The following is a 17,818-nucleotide window of genomic DNA, read 5'->3' as shown; positions in this document are numbered from 1 at the left end:
TTTGAGTCAAAGAACTCGTGTATCTTTTGGCTATATATATGTATCTCATGTGTATATAGAGGCCTGATTTTATATCTATCTAAAAGATCTCTCGTGAAGATTTAGTGATACTGCTCCATCTCTCCTCGTGGTGCCGCAGCCCACCACAGCCCACATCATCAGATGGATAAGTAGAAAAGAGGCTTGCCTTGCCATCAACGGCTCTTCCGCAGACAGCCCCACAAGTGCTGCAGTGCACAAAGTCACACCACGCACGCAGGCAGCAACAAACTCCCGCAACAGCCAAAAAGGCCACGAGATAGAAAGCGTCTGGCCTCCCCTCCCCTGCTCCTCCTTGTGTGTAGCACTCTCAAGCCTCGCCAAACCTCTCTCCTCTTTTCTTCGAGCTAGGATCCCGCGCTCCCGAATCCTGATCCATGTCCTAGCCTTCTCGCCGTCGCCGATTCCGCGACGAGCGTCGACATGGGCGTGACATGGGTGGCGGGGGGCAGTGGCAACTGTCGGGGTCGGCCGTTGGTTCTTGTGGTGGGGTTGAGGAAGGCTGCCGCCGTGGAGATGCTGAACGCATCGCGGGATCCATGTCGGCCTTGCCGGTTCCGTGGAGAGCGACGTCGATCAGGTTTGCGTCCGGATCCCCGCTCCTATTTGCCTCGTCGAAATACTGTTAGAATTCTTCCTGGCACGGTCTACCGCCTATGTTCGATTTTCTTGCCTTAGCTCTTTGGGGGCCGCGAAATCGATGGATGCTCTTGACAACGTGTTCCTTTCGTTTTTTTATGGCGCTGAATTCTGCTCTAGTAGTCGTGGTTGGGCTTATGTTCGTCCACTCTGCTCTAGCTAGTGGTGTCGATCAGGGCTTCTGTTAGTTCCCAGCAATTAGAGATACAACAGTTGAACTGTATAATCTGTTGGCATGGGCATGGATTTGGTAGCTTCTTGGCTCTGTTTTCCGCGGAGAGACTGAAGTAGTATCAGGCCCTATTCGGCTGACCGGCCGACGCTGATGCTGATACGTTACGAGAGAAAAACACTATTATTTTGCTGAGACGGTACGGCTAATAAGTTTAAGTGAAAGGGGCATCAGATTCTTTAGTACCAAATGCTTTCCTCTGTAGTCTGGTCCGCATCGTCGAATCACTGGTCTGGTGTTGTCAAACACTGGCTGTGTGTAGGGTGAAAGCTGCTTTCAGAGGACTGGCCAACAGTGGGTTGTATTAGTAGTATATCCTAAGCAAGAATGATTCTGGCCTTGCCGAGCAAAGGCTGCTATTTGGTACTGTACTTGGTAGAACAAAAAAAGGACCTGTGTCGGTTGGCAACATATCTGTGAACATTTCTTGGACCGGCTCCTTGGCCATAGTTGAGCTAGCCAAAGGGAGCTTACAATTTAAACACGCCCTACCAGCCTACCCTGAGGTACTCGTAAAATTTACTTCCTGTTTGTCCAAGGGGTGTTACAGCGGGCGGAGGCGAAAAGCTACAAAGGGGTGCTAGACTACACAGTTGGTGCTGAATTGATTATATTTTAAATTTGGGCCCTATCTTTCTCTTACTGATATAGATCTTTGACCGTGCGACCTGCGTTGTAACGGGTTTCTATAATTTATCTCTGAAATTGCTATTCATATTTTTTTTCTCGTCCTATAAATAAAGAGGAATGCTATAAATTTTCTCTTCTCTTCCTCTCCCTCTCTTTTTCTCCAAATCTAACGGGCCTAGAAGGGGCTCGATCGAGAGAGGTAGGCCGGCCAGCCAGCGATGGGGACGGCGGGAGGGCAGCGGTTATGGTTCTGGCGGCTTAGGAGGCAGATGGACCAGGTCAAGATAGAGGCACCCATGGCCATTGCGGCGGCGAGAGGGGGAAGGAGAAGACGGAGGTCGCCGCAGATGGTAGGGCGGTGGGCTGCAGCGGCGCGTCGAGAGGAGGAAGAAACTATGAAAAAAATCCGGTGCTGTGAGAGCCCAAAACGCTGAGTGCTGAGCCTCTAAATAAATCATATGGTGTACTGGTTTTCAGCAGCATATGAAAAAGTGTAGCCTGAGTTTTAATTATCCTTAGTCTTTTTTAAAAAGGAACTAACTTTATATAAGCACTTATCCTAAATATGGTAGAGAAAATTAGGAAAAGAAACAACAGAGGAATCTGGAGTAAGAAAGGAAGAGGAGCGGAAGCAACAACATTTACGTGTGTCCAATCTATCGATCTACTCAATAGCTAGCGATGCATCAAGTCGCTGATGAATCGCGACTGCTCCAACAACGGAACTGGCGTGGTGGGATTGATTAGTACTAACGGATCTAGATGCAAAACCGGTGCTACATCCCCCTGCACCAGTTATTGCTCAGCCCCTGGGTGTTATGCTTTAGCAGTATCACGTTGAGTAATGGTTACTAGAAAACACTACTTGCATATTCTATCATGTTGTTGTTTGTTTGTTTTGTTTTCCTACCACAACTTCAGAAGTAATCTTGTCCGTAGTACTAATGTAGATTTTTGTCCAAAATTTATGCTAATGAAAGATCAGAGACTCTTCTAATAAAGTCAAAGAACCAACGTCTTCATAATTCCAACGTCTTGTGTAGTATTTACACTAAATTTTTTCAGCTCCAAAAACCATAATGTTCTGAATATTCTATTGCAAAATTTGTCTGGACAAGCAATAGGAGAATTTTCACCGGAACTTCTGAGAAATCGGTAACCTCGTGTGAAAAGAGGTCTTCACTAATCTTTTTTTTTTTTGCGGTGCTATCTAGAGAGCATGTTGTTATTTTTCCCACTTTATAACTTGAGTTCAAGCTACAAAGCCAGGGTATATGAAAATATGGGTGATCATATTACTCAAAACACATTCTTTATTCCATGAATTTGCACCTTTACATTCCACTGTTGCTAGATGAAATCTTCACCGTTACATGGTATTTCTATAGGTTATCATTGTTCTCAAGAAAGGGGCATACCTATTGGAATTTGGGCATAGAAGGAAGCCAAAAATTTGTGTTCTTGGACTCGACGGTGTGAGCTCTATTCTCATTTTCCTCGTCACATATTTTTTAGTCTGGCATCTTCTCTCATGTTATACATATATGTCAATTCCTCAGGATGGATCAGTACTAATATGGTTCTCATGGAATGAGGAGAAGTGGTTAACTTCAAACCATGTGTCCAGAGACCAGAATGATTCCTTGCGACAGAATACTGTGAGTCCCGAATCCTGATACAAGTTTCTTGAAGAAAACATATTTTGCTATTAATGGGCACAATCATGTGATGCTAAAAAATCTACATTAGTAGAACCTTTTGTTTTAAAAATATAACTAGGCTATAAGATTAACTTGTAAAACATAACTTTTGTTTTCATTGTAGTTTCTTATCTTTCGATAATAAGATACTTCGAACATTGAGCAATCTTTCTTAGAGCCATCGCCACAAAGTTATTACTAAAATTGTTTGATTACTCAGTTCTACTGTATCTGTCTAAATTTGACACAGTAAAGTGCAAATCATAGCTGTCATTAGAAACTAGCTCCAACACAACTTTGAGGGACTATAGGAAGACAAGTGGGATATGTAGGACTAGAGATGACAATGGACCGATTCCTATTTTCCTACGGGGAATTCACCTATTAGAGGATAGGGAGGGGGAGTTTTATTCCCGCAGGGACACAAATAGGGAAATCTATCCTCATCGATGGAGCAGTACCATCCCCATTTTCCTTGTGGGCCTTGTTTATATGATATGTAGGCCAATTTGCATATATTACCTAATTGAAAATGGTGTGGAGCCGAGGCCCATCAAGTAATGTTCGGTCTTTTGCCCCATCACAGGTAAACCCCGATTGCCACACCCTATTCAAACTACTACTCCACTAGCCGCTAGTAGTCCAATGCCAACATGTGAGCAAACAACATACACCGCACAAGCATGGACTTATGAGGTCTCATAGGCCCCTCTCGTCTTATACCCATTAGTTTGTATGGTAGCATTCACAAATTTGTCTCTTCTTCGTTCCACCTTCTCATCCTTTGAGGCTAAAGGATGCTACATCTTTGGTGGCCTACAAGCCATCGGCATGTGCTCAAGTTTGTTACATGCACTTCCACTACGGTTGATGCAGTAACCTTGACCTCTAATGGTAACGCCCATCAACGATGAATGGTGGACGGTGGGTACTAAAGCTCTATATTGGGAGTTGTACACACTATGGCTTCGCACCATGCATCCATGAGGTTTGATAGGTACGAGAGAAGCAAGTGTTACGAATACGGGAGACTGAATTGGGTGATTGTATTGAGGCCCAATGGTGACTATATATAGAGTACATGAGAGATACAAGAGGAAAACCCTAGACTTGGAGATTACACTAATACTCTTGACTATTATACTTCAACACCTCATCACAAATGCAATGTGAATGCAATGCCATTGCATTTAGAGAGTTATTACTATGCAATAGTCTAAAAAAGGACACTAATACATCCAATGTCCAAAAAGGAAGATGTCAACGAAGCGTGGAACTTTTGAACAATGTCGATAAACTCCACAAGATGAAACTGCCTTCACAACCCATACTTCGGCAAATACCTCAAGTCTTCACAATTAGTACTTCAACTTTGAACCTCTCTTTGGAGACTTTGAACTCAATGAGAATATAGAGATGTGTCAAATCAAGCCAAACGAAAAATAGAGAGATCGATTATTGTTGCATGATGACACCATTAGGATAGTATGGTGATGATGACAAATAAATGACCATTGATCATGATATGTAGCAAAATGGCTATGAAAGAGATCAAGAGGGTAGAGTCACATCAATGATGATGATGATTAGCAAAATCAACATGATTCAACTAACCAAATAAGAAGAAAAAAATGTTGGTTTGATAACAAATTTGCCAACATGCATAGCTTTGACAAATTGTAGGAGTGTAGAACTGGATTTGGATGGACACCAATGGTCCGATGCAATATATGCAACAAAATTTAGGAAATACGGCTTCAATACACTAGCAAAAACAGACTCCGAAATGGAACTATTATCCTCTAGAATGAATTGCAGCATTAGAACAATATGATAGGGAGAGTGAAATACCCAAATCTTAGTTCACACAGGCTTGTAGAAGTACTATAGAGGAGAAACAAACACTAGAGGAGAAAGGGATGATATGTATGTTGTGTTTTCGAAGGAAAAGACTTGCTGCCTCTGCTTGACGGGAGCAGCAGATGGGCAAGCAGTTGGTTGAAGATGGCCATGCAGATAGTCGAGTGGCCGCTGGGTCACTGTAGAGCGACGCTACATATGACCGGGCTGCTAGAGCGTGCGGATGATGACTTGTGACAGCACCACACAGATGAAGGCCCCACCTCTATTTGGAGAAGACTCAAAATGGGCCTGCACGCCTGCATGGATGAAGAAGCATGCGATTGGTGTGTTGAACACAAGGCGCTGACCACAAGCACGCCTGCATAGACAGAGAATACCACAATTGGTGCGTTGACCACAAGGTGTTGAGAAGCATGCAACGACGAATCCATGACTGGGCAGCCTACGAAGGGTGACCAACGGTGATCACATCGTAGATGATGGCACAGACGGTGTGGATGACAACTATAGATGGCACCAAATCGAGGCAGTGCGCGGGTGGGCGTCTACGACAGGGCAGAGTACCCTGTTGAATATCAAACAAGGGGTTACCTAAACCCTAGGATTAATGCCATGACAATATAGCTAACCCCCTAAATGATTCTTCTAATCAGCCAGGGGCTCTAGGGCTACACCCATCGTGTGCGCCTCTGGATCATCAAAGAAACCCAACAGACCTAAAGTGGCCCACTTTGGAGAAAGGCTTAGCGCCCGGAGGACAAGCCAAGTGGATACTATGACCAAGTCATCCTCACCTAGGGGCTCGGTTGGGCCCGTGGGGTTCCTGACCATGGAAGCTAGCAACCGACCAAGGAGAGCCACTGAGGCCCTCACATTGCTCGGCTAGGCTTCCTACCCCGATCGACGTGATCAATATTCCACCAAAATCTAACAGATGCTCTAAACTTGACACACAGGCAGAGCCATAGGGCGCTTGTCACCTCGCCCTAGGGGCACAATGTCTGCCAGCCTCAGCTTCAGGTCACGCCTAGGGCATGATGCAACACGACAAGGATGGGTGGTCGACCACTATAAGGACACGCCTGGGCTCACTGGGCCTCCTTTGTCATGTAGGCTATTTCCTTAGCGCGCAACAAACACCATGGAGAAGACAGATTCGAGCACGACACAATGACAACTCTAGATCTAACGGTCACCTCTAAACTCCAGCTAAGGGTGTCAGGGACAATTAAGTTCTATTGGCTCCATCGATGTGGGACAGCGCCTGGAACTACCGCCAACCTAAGATCAGGACATAAAACCCAAACAACTACATAGAGCCCTGTTTCCTTGTACTCCCATTGCCCTCCAGTATATAAGGCTAGGCATGAGCTCCTGTAGAAGGGATCGAATCCCCGATCAAGCGATCAAACCCTAGATCACCAACGTAGCGCTCTCCTACCACCTCTCTCTCTCTCTCGATGGTAAGAACATGGTTAAGCATTCTAAGTCGATGAACACCACTGCTAGCTGTATGGATTATATGCTTGAACCAGGATAAACCCTTTGTGTCTTAAGTGCTTATGCCACCGAAATCACATGCATCAACCCATGTTCAGATCACTAATCGCTGTCGTGGAATCGAACCCATGACAGTCCCACTACGACGGGAGTGGATGTCCTGAAGATGGATCTATGATACTACTACAGGACGAAAAAGATCTATGAAGCTACCCTTGGGAGTGGTGATGGATTCTCTTAGGGGGATCATAGTAGGGAGGGGGTAGTGGCCGGTTCACAAAACCTAGACCTATGATACCATCTTACGAATAAGGGAGGATGAATTGGATGATTGTATTGAGGCCCAATGGCGACTATATATATTCTATTCACCTAAACGGTCATTTAGTCCATTTGAATGGTAAATGAAGGTTGCCCATGTCATTTAGGCCCTAAATGGTGAATTAAATTGTTGGACCATTTATACCCATCTAAAAGGTATAAACATAATCTAGTTAAATGTGATTAAATGAGATAAATGGCCATTTAATTTACCATTTAGTAAATAGGAGGATTACAACTACCATATCTAGATAATTAACATCGTAAGCGTAGAAGGTGGAGTAGGATTTAGTTTTTTCCAACAAGAATTATTTATAGAATACTTACTTTTTACATGTGCAATATGTATACTTTCTAACATATTTGACTTTTGCATACATAAAAATTGTATATTCTAGTGTTACTACTTACTATACAAAATCGGTTATGCCTTTAACTCCGTTTGAACACCGTCTAAAGGGCAGACCCAGTGCCGGAGGCTCCCACATGAGTGGGGTGTGGGGAAGGGATAAACCGAGACAAGTCTTTCCCCCGCAAAATTTGTGGAGAGGCTGCTTCGAACCCATGACCTGGTGATTCAGTGAGACATCTCTCACCATTGCACCAGGCCTGCCCTTCTCGTTTAAACACCGTCTAAATGGCCTAAATGCTAAACAATGGGTGACCAACTGTTTATGGTTTAGCATTCAAGATAACTTTATAAAGTACATGAGAGATACAAGAGGGAAACCCTAGATTGGGGGATTACACTAATACCATTGACTTTTATACTTTGATAGTGAGAACCAAGAATCCCTAAAGGCATCTTAGCCCTATACTCCTTAACAATTGTCATCACTAATCTTCCATGGCCTCATCATTGAAGTGGGGATTATGGTTAGAGGAAAATCCCCTTTCCGATGGTCAGGACGAGGATAGGGATTTGGAAGTTTTCTATGTACAGGGGTGGGGATTGGAGATCCAATATCTGACAGGAATTCACTTAGTGAATCCATTAGTTAATAGAGTTTAGCTAAAACTAGATTTTGGAGAGCTCAGAGTCCCAATCATTGTAGAATTGGCTTTATTGGCTTGTTTGCTTTCCTTTTGTCCCTCTAGTTCCCTAATGCTTCCCTATCTGTCTACTTTATCATGGGAAGCATACATGCCCTAATATCTTGGAACTCGTCTATATAGAATTAGTAGAAGGGATGTGGCTATAATGGCCTTGAGCAAGTGATCTTAGGAGTAACTCTTGAAGGACAACAATGCTAGCCAAGAACGACAGATGGCACTCATCAACAACTGAGTGGAAGAAGGATGTATTTGCATCACCCTCACAAAGGTAAAGCACTCAGGAACATAGATGTGCTATGGTGCACTCAAGAGAAGATAACCCTAGGCTATGAAGCTTCAGCTTCCTTCTCATCCACTCTTCCCCTTAGGAGAGGTCATAAACCTCTTGCAATTTCCATATGTTGAAGAACCTCCTTGGCAACAAGTTTGGTCTTGACATTTGTGACTTTGCACTTGCTCCATTTTTGTAAACCTTTGCTAGGAAGTGATCATCCATCATCGAGGGATGGGATACCATATTAACTAGAGGCCTTATGGGTCTCCAACTCATCAGGGGACACCACCAAGTCCCAAAAGAGGAAATTCAAAACACATCACTAGGTGATGAGTCTAGATACATTTGGCCCAAGAGCATGACTATCTACCATCAAGGAAAGGTGGGAAGGATATACCTAGGGGCCCAATTATGCATATGGGACCATGTATGGAGTAGGATTGGAGGGGGCATTGCTCTAGTATCTATAACCTCAAGAGAATCAACATTGTGGTGCGAGCCATAGTGGTGTATCTCCATAACATAGGGGACAAAGGTCTCCTAGGGTGCCTCCCAAGTAGCTTGACAAGAAATATGGGGAAATATGACGCTTAGAAGTGGTGGTAGCCATTAATCCATCAATGTTAGACATATCCCCCAAATAGTCATAGAACAATAGTGATGCATGGAACATTGATCCTGTAGAGACTGCCACATGGCAACAAGTGGTCAAATGGGTTCCCTACTAAGGGTGAACTAGGATACAACGATTGTCGCCATGAGCTAAAGGATGGTCACAGAGGCCCTATGTGGCAAAATATAAGACATGGCTCATTAGTGTCACCACCTTCAATGATCATGACCAGTGGCAAGCGACAGTTGAGGTGCGGGGAAGCCTTCTCACTCAAAAGTTGCAACAACCTAGATGTCTGATCCCAATGTGGTAAGCACTGCCAGGGGTCCTGGTAGTTCTAGTCTATATGTTAGATATATGGGCCAGGGGTACCCACACCGCCCGTATATGTGACCGTCACCAGGCTATCGGCCCAGCAGTCGTCAAGGAGGAGGCCCACAAGGGCTAACGCGATCAACCAGCGTGGAGGTCAAGGCAAGCCAAGGAGGGTGAATCTAGACTATAGCTAGGATCAATCTGTTGTGCGTATCGTGTAACAAACTAGGAACTCAATCTCTTAACCCAATCACCCTCTCTGTAACCCTACCTCTCCTGCCTATATAAAGGAAGGTAGGCACCTCAAGCCTGAGATCTATCTTTGACCATTCCAATCTACTACGTAGCTAGGACTACTATGGCACAATGCTTAGTCATTCTCATGCATCCTTGATGGCTTCGTGCATTGTTGTAACAATTTGTTCTGTTGCGATTAATGCATTCTGATGCCACCTTTTTCTTGACACAATTGTTGTTGAGCTCTATCACATGCACTCCGATGTCAGGTATGCCTTATCCCTAGACATTTCAGAGGTGGCATGGCATTGATGCCCACTTTTGGTATTCATGGTGATCAGGTCAAGCATGGTTAAGGGTGAGATGCACAAATAGATCAAGCATTACAATATGCCATGAATGTCTCACTTCCTCATGCATAGGTGAGCAACTAAAGAAATTTGTCACCTTTGCGGTGGTGTCCACAAAAACATTCCTTGCAATGCACGTGCAGAGTAATGTGCCATGGTGAGTGGAGCTGAGGAAGAGTGAACCACAGCACTGAGGAGAACGAACTAAGGAATAATCTACCAGTCTAGGTCAAGGCATTCGAAGGACAGTCGCCAAAACGAAGTAATGGATTCTTTTATGTTTTGTAGACTCTTACTATTGTGCAATGTGCTTAGTAAATTAGGAAACGTGAGATCAATAGTGAGCTACAGTTGAGTTGTATGCCACCAAGGGCAATTTGATGGGGGCAAGTAGGGCCATAGAAGAATTTGCCACACCTATATCGTTAATTCTCTACATTATACAAAGTTGACAGTTGTACCCAAAACTAATGCTTTTAATCATGTTATATAGCATGCCATGTCACCTAATTATGTTTTTCTATCAAGTTGAAGCCATGCATTAGAAATATTTTATAAAATTCATGAATGGACTTGGCAATGGTGTCATTATGATAATCTACCTAAGGAAATGCCATATTTGGGTCCCAAAACTTGTCTTAAGGTGCCATCAAGTTCCCAACTTAGGAAGTGTCATTCTCATGTCCCTAAACTTAGCTCCGGGTGGCGAACTGAGCCTAGCTCAGTTGGTTAGGTATCTTGTGGTGGAACTTGCCCACCCAGGTTTAAGTCCTCGATTTGGCATGGGTGCTCGCATTTTCCTAGATTTATTCTAGGATTTAACGGCGTTATGCTTTTAGTGGTAGGCGGCGTTCCCATCGACAACGAGGCGCCTATGGTGACTTCGTCAATCTCGAGATGTGCTAGCATGGTCTTCCGTAGGTGCTCATAGAGGTAGGGTTTGCGTATGTGTGTTCATAGAGTTGAGTGTGCGTGCGTGTTGAGCATCTGTGTCTGTACTTGTGTAATTCACAAAAAAACTTAGCTTTGGGTGTTTGAGTCCAAATGGATCCTTGCACTGAAGTGGCAATGTCACATGTTGACTATTCATTGATGTGGACCAACATGTAGGGACCACATGTAATGTCAACCTCTCCTCTATCCCTCTAGGGGTAGATGAGGGCTGACACTAGCTAGTGTTGCTAGTATAGGTAAACCTGCTAATGGTTTGGGCCAAACCCAAATTTCATGGTTTGGTTTTAATTTTGGCCCAATTTGGTTTGCTGGAATATGTGCTCACAAGCCAAATGGTGTGGGTTGGTTTGGATGAACACATAGAATGTATTTATTTGGTTGGGTTTGAGCTTTTTTGGTGTTGAGATCAGGGTCTCAGACCCATTGCTACTCTCGCCTTCCTCCCAACTTCTCAAGGCGCTGCCACCATGAGGCTCTACAAAGTACCAGGGTGAAACGCCATGCACTTTCATCACGCTCAAGGATGGCGCTATAGTAGAGCATGTGGGCACAGAGGAGGTCATGGCATTTTGCTGAGCAGATGCCCCAGTATATGGCACCCCGAACAATGGTGTTCGTGCTAGACGAACTGCCCAAGACTGCCACGTCAAAGGTGCAGAAGTTCACGCTCGAATAGCAAAAAAGGCAATGGGCAACATCTCTCGTTCTAGCTCCAAGCAGTAGGAACAACTAGGGATAACAAGCAAGCGCTGAACTAGCATTTCACTGCCATATCCATTGATGATGACATGGCTGGGTGTGAGTGCATCAACAACTCATCATCTCATGAGCCCTTTAGAAGCTAACTCGACCCCAATCGCATAGGGTGGCCATTGCGATCCATTGCCAACAGTAGGTCATTTGAATTTATTTTAGTTTTTGCAGATTGGAAGCAGTGTTTGGAGCAGGAGATGCATAACATAGCAGGTCAACACAAGCAACAGATTATCATTTGCTCTTCTAGTCTTAAATTGGTTTGGCACCGTGGTTTTAGATCTTGGGTTAGGTTGGGTTGGACTTAATAATGCTTGTAGTTTGGTGTAGATTGGTTTTTGTGGGGAGATAAATGGAGCGGTGTAGAGTGGGTTCGAGGGACAAACGCAATTAGTTTGGGTCAAATTTGGTTGGGTTTGCAGACCATTACCACCTTTAGCTATAGGGCAAGGCAAAGACATGGAGGGGAAGCTAGGGCATGATTATGAGGAAGAAAAGAATGGGCACTCATTTGACGACACAACCAAGAGATTGAGCGAGAGGAGAGATGAGAAAGAGAAAAGAGAGATGAACCCCCTACACTTGTTATTTCAACTAAAAAGTTATTTCCTCCATGTCAGTCTACCATCTCAACCATTTATATGCACAATTATGTTCCTCTTACATATTAAAATATATGACTTAATAAACACATTATGAGTATTTTTCTATAACAATGTTCCTTCCTTAAAATATTAGAATGTATAAACACTCACACGTAGACAATGAGGTGAGGTTTACAAAGATAAAATGATAAGGAGCGCCACTGTTAGAGTTTTGAAGTAAGCATTTTTTGTTAGCCACCTAGCTTGTTCAACTACAACACAAACAAACTACTTTATTTAGTTTAAAAATCATTTTCTTCATATCATCCTCTGTATCCCACTTAATGCTTAGCGTGACAATTTTGATGCGAAGTCATACTAAAAGTTGTTGCAACCTATAATAGTGTTCATTACATAACACCTAAAGAACAAACACATCCCAACACATTAAGAATAAGGCAAAATTGATGGGAAAGTAAAGTAGGGAACCCTTTCCTAACTTACTCTTCCCTATGTGCAAGTTTCTTTAACATTTTGACACTTGTGTTCCTGCGTTGATCATGAGACTTCCCAAGTGTATTTGCATACAATTATAATACATATACCTTTATCATAAAGGAACAAACACAAGCAAACACATTAAGCATGGGAAAAAATTGAACGAAATTAAAGTAGTGGGACATGTTTCAATTATGGTCTTGCAAACTTCTTCTCAAGGGACACTCAGTGCAACTAGAGAGTTTGTAAAAAGTATATTTCAATTCACTCTTCACAATATCATATTTTAATCCTCTTTTCTTCATCTCACTCTCGCCCTACTCTTTTTCATATGCAAGTGTGTTCCTCTATTTGACGCTAAAGGTGGATGCTCTAGTTGAAACACTTCACAAATGTCATTGTTACATTTGGTAGGATTCTTACCTTTAGCGTCAAGAGATGAACACACTCGCCCACCAAAAAGGACAAGGTGTGCAGTGTTCGAATGAAAAGAGAACCACCTATTTAGATCCTAGGTGCACCTACACATTTCCATATGCAACTATGTTCCTCGACCGCCGCTGCCGGTTCCTATCCTTAATCTCTCTCTCTCTCCGTCGCTCGACTCTACCTGACGCTCCTCCACCCACACCGGCCACCTCCACCCAATGTACCTTCGTCCACCATCGTCACCAACATCACAATCACCCCAATGCATCCCCACCTTACGTGGATTTGCGTACCTTTCATCGCTGACGGGCTAGAATCGCATAGTGTATCGCCTATCCCCCGCTAGGTGGTACCCCTCCACCTAGCGTAGAGGCACGCTCATACGAGCACGGAAGAGCACCTTGTTGAACACTGGTACTGGGACACATTTGATTTTTGGCCATGCATACTTCCTCTCAAGTGACACTTAGTCCAACTACTAAATTTGTAAAAAGTATATTTTAGTTCACTCTTCATAATATCATATTTTAATCCTCTCTCTACCCCCTCTCTCCCCTATTCTCACCTACTCTTTTCCATATGCAAGTGTGTTCCTCTATTTGATGCTAAAGGTGGATGCTCCAATTGAAACACTTCACAAATGTCGTTGTTACATTTGGTAGTATTCTTTCCTTTAGCATCAAGAGACGAACACACTCGCCCACCAAAAAGGACAAGATGTGTAGTGTTCAAATTAGAAGAGAACCAACTATTTAGAACCTAGGTGCATCGAGGGGAGCCTAGGCATTAGCATATACACACATAGTGTTTGAAAAAAGGAAAATAGGAGACAATTGGACTTCATTGAAGAAAAAGGCCCATCAAACAACCGAAAGCCCAAGTATGAAGTGCTCTCACTCCACTAACACCTTCTATCCCTAGGTCTCCTCTGTGCTCTACTAGATCTCTATCCTGTCTCAACCAGTGCCACTGTCAGTTCCTATCCCATATCTCTCTCTCCCTCTAATCTCCTCTAGTAGCGCCCACCGCCTGACTCTGCTTGATGCTCCTCCACCCCAACCAACCATCTTCACCTAATGTTCTTTCCTCCGCCACCACCGCCAATGTCATAGTCACCCCCTGCGTCCGTGCCTTAGGTGGATTTGCGTGCCATATGTCATTGACGGGCTAGCATCGCATAGGGTACTGCCTATCCCCCACTAGGCGGTACCCCTCCGCTCAGCGTAGAGGCACACCCAGATGAGCATAGAAGAGCACCTTTTTGAACACTAGTACTGGGACACGTTTGATTTTTGGCCATGCATACTTCCTCTCAGGGGACACTTTGTCCAGTTAATCAATTTGTAAAAAGTATATTTAGTTCACGCTTCATAATATCATATTTTAATCCTCTCTCTCCCCCACTCTCGCCTACTCTTTTCCATATGCAAGTGTGTTCCTCTATTTGACACTAAAGGTGGATGCTCTAGTTGAAACACTTCAAAAATGTCGATGTTACATTTGGTAGTATTCTTACCTTTAGCGTCAAGAGACGAACACACTCGCCCACCGAAAAGGACAAGGTGTGCAGTGTTCGAATGAGAAGAGAACCACCTATTTAGATCCTAGGCGCACCTAGGCGAGCCTAGGCTTTAGCATATAAACACATAGAAAGGCCCATCAAACAACCCCAAGCCTAAGTCTGATGTGCTCCCACCCCACTAACACCTTATATACCTAGGTATCCTCTATGCTCCACTACATCTCTATCCCATCTCGACCACCACTAGCGCTGGTTCCTGTCCCGTATCTCTCTCCCTACCGCCCGACTCTGCCCATCGCTCCTCCACCCCACCGACAACCTCCGCCCAATGTACCTTCCTCCGCCACCACAACCAATGTCATAGTCAACCCCATGCACCCGTGCTTTAGGTGGATTTGCGCGCCTTCTATCGCTATCGGGCTGGCATCGCATAGGGTACCGCCTATCCCAAGCTAGGTGGTACAACTCCGCCTAACGCAGAGGAACGCCTAGACGAGCATGGAAGAGTGCCTTGTTGAACACTGGTACTGGGACACGTTTAATTTTTGGTCATGCATACTTCCTCTCATGGGACACTTAATCCAACTAGTCAATTTGTAAAAAGTATATTTTAATTCACTCTTCATAATATCATATTTTAATCCTCTCTCTCCCTCACTCTCGCCTACTCTTTTCCATATGCAAGTGTGTTCCTCTATTTGACGCTAAAGGTGGATGCTCTAGTTGAAACACTTCACAAATGTCGTTGTTACATTTGGTAGTATTCTTACCTTTAGCGTCAAGAGACGAACACACTCGCCCATCGAAAAGGACAAGGTGTGTAGTGTTCGACTGATAAGAGAACAACCTATTTAGATCCTACGCGTACCTAGGTGAGCCTAGGCTTTAGCATATAAACACATACAAAGGCCCATCAAACAACCCAAGCCCAAGTCTGAAGTGCTCCCACCCCACTAACACCTTATATACCTTGGTCTCTTATGTGCTCTACTAGATCTCTATCCCATCTCGACTGCCGTCGCTGCTGGTTCCCCTCCCGTATCTCTCTCACCGTAGCCCGACTCTGCCCGACGCTCCTACACCAGCAACCTCCGCCCAATGTACCTTCGTCCACCACCACCGCCAACATCATAGTCACCCCCATGCTCCGTGCCTTCGGTGGGTTTGTGCGCCTTCTATTGCCATTGGACTAGCATCACATAGGGTACCGCCTATCCCAAGCTAGGTGGTACCCCTTTGCCTAGCACAGAGGCATGCCCAGACGAGCACGGAAGAGTGCCTTGTTGAACACTGGTACTGTGACACGTTTGATTTTTGGCCATGCATACTTCCTCTCAAGGGACACTTAGTCCAACTAGTCAATTTGTAAAAAGTATATTTCAGTTCACTCTTCATAATATCATATTTTAGTCCTCTCTCTCCCCCACTCTCGTCTACTCCTTTCCGTATGCAAGTGTGTTCCTCTATTTAGCGCTAAACGTGGATGCTCCAGTTAAAACACTTCACAAATGTCATTGTTACATTTCATAATATTCTTACCTTTAGCGCTAAGAGACGAACACACTTGCCCACCGAAAAGGACAAGGTGTGCAGTGTTCAAATGAGAAGAGAACCACCTATTTAGATCCTAGGTGCACCTAGGTGAGCCTAGGCTTTAGCATATAAACACATACAAAGTCCTATCAAACAACCCAAAGCCCAAGTCTGATGTGCTCCCACCCCATTAACACCTTATATACCTAGTTCTCCTATGTGATCTACTAGATCTCTATCCCATCTCGACCGTCGCTACCGCCGGTTCCTATCCCGTATCTCTTTCCCCACTGCCAACTATGCCTAACGCTCCTCTGTAATGTACCTTCCTTCGCCACCACCGCCAACATCATAGTCACCCCCATACGTCCGTGCCTTAGGTGGATTTGTGTGCCCTCTACCGCCGATGGGCTGGCATCACATAGAGTACCACCAATCCCAAGCTAGGCAGTACCCCTCCGCCTAGCGTAGAGGCACTCCCAGACGAGCACGGAAGAGCGCCTTGTTGAACACTAGTACTAGGACACGTTTGATTTTTGGCCATGCATACTAAGGGACACTTAGTCCAACTAGTCAATTTCTAAAATGCACTCTTCATAATGTCCTATTTTAATCCTCTCTCCTCCACTCTCGCCTACTCTTTTCCGTATGCAAGTGTGTTCCTCTATTTGACGCTAAAGGTGGATGCTCTAGTTGAAACACTTCACAAATGTCGTTGTTACATTTAGTAGTATTCTTACCTTTAGCGTCAAGAGATGAACACACTCACCCACCGAAAAGGACAAGGTGTTTAGTGTTCGAATGAGAAGAGAACCACCTATTTATATACTAGTAGCACCTAGGCGACACTAGGCTTTAGCATATACACACATACAAAGGCCCATCAAACAACCCAAAGCCTAAGTCTGAAGTGCTCCCACCCCACTAACACCTTTATACCTATGTCTCCTCTGTGCTCTACTAGATGTCTTTCCCGTCTTGACTGCCGCCACCGCCGCCACCGGTTCCTGTCCCGTATGTCTCTGTCTCTCCACCGCCTGACTCTACACGACGCTCCTCCACCCGTACTATCAACCTTCACCCAATGTCCCTTCCTCCGCCACCACCACCAACGTTAAAGTCACCCCATGTTTCCGTGCGCCCTAGGTGGATTTACGCGCCTTCTATCGTAGATGGGCCGACATCACATAGAGTACTACCTATGCCTTGCTAGGCGGTACCCCTTGGCCTAGTGAAGAGGCACGCACAGATGAGCACGGAAGAGCGCCTTATTTCACACTAGTACTGGGTCACATTTGATTTTTGGCCATGCATACTTCCTCTTAAGGGATACATAGTCCAACTTGTGAATTTGTAAAAGGTATATTTTAGTTCACTCTTTGTAATATCATATTTTAATCCTATCTCTCCGCCCTCTCTCTCCCCACTCTCTCCCCCCACTCTCGCCTACTCTTTTTCGTATGCAAGTGCATTCATCTATTTGACACTAAAGGTGGATGCTCCTGTTGAAAGACTTCACAAAATGTCATTGTCACATTTGGTAGTGTTCTTACCTTTAGCGTTAAGAGATGAACACAATCGCCCATCGAAAAGGACAAGATGTGTAGTGTTGGAAGGAGAAGAGAACCACCTATTTAGAACCTAGGCGCACCTAGGAGAGCCTAGGCATTAGCATATACATAGAAAATGTTTAAAAAAGAAAAGGAAAATAGGAGACGATTGGACCTCATTGAAGAAAAAGTCCCATAAAACAACACAAAGCCCAAGTCTGATGTG

The 17,818-nt window shown here is 44.5% G+C and overlaps 1 protein-coding gene across 6 annotated transcripts in view; it reads left to right on the top strand.

Moving 5' to 3' along the window:
- The first annotated feature begins 254 nt into the window (after positions 1-254).
- LOC136514250 (uncharacterized) overlaps positions 255-17,818 on the top strand; it is an 83,104-nt gene continuing 65,540 nt past the window's right edge. For all 6 annotated transcript variants that reach the window (XR_010773588.1, XR_010773587.1, XR_010773589.1 and 3 more), the window contains exons 1-3: positions 255-619; positions 2,929-3,013; positions 3,100-3,198. Coding sequence is in view for 2 of the 6 variants with exons in the window: in XM_066508233.1 (XP_066364330.1) it covers positions 474-619; positions 2,929-3,013; positions 3,100-3,198 (330 nt within the window). In the remaining 4 variants the exon portion in view is untranslated. The remainder of the gene's footprint in view (positions 620-2,928; positions 3,014-3,099; positions 3,199-17,818) is intronic.

Source organism: Miscanthus floridulus, chromosome 16 (genome assembly GCF_019320115.1).
Source record: "Miscanthus floridulus cultivar M001 chromosome 16, ASM1932011v1, whole genome shotgun sequence".
Classification (NCBI taxonomy): Eukaryota; Viridiplantae; Streptophyta; class Magnoliopsida; order Poales; family Poaceae; genus Miscanthus; species Miscanthus floridulus.
This window is presented reverse-complemented; position numbering and strand designations above follow the sequence as displayed.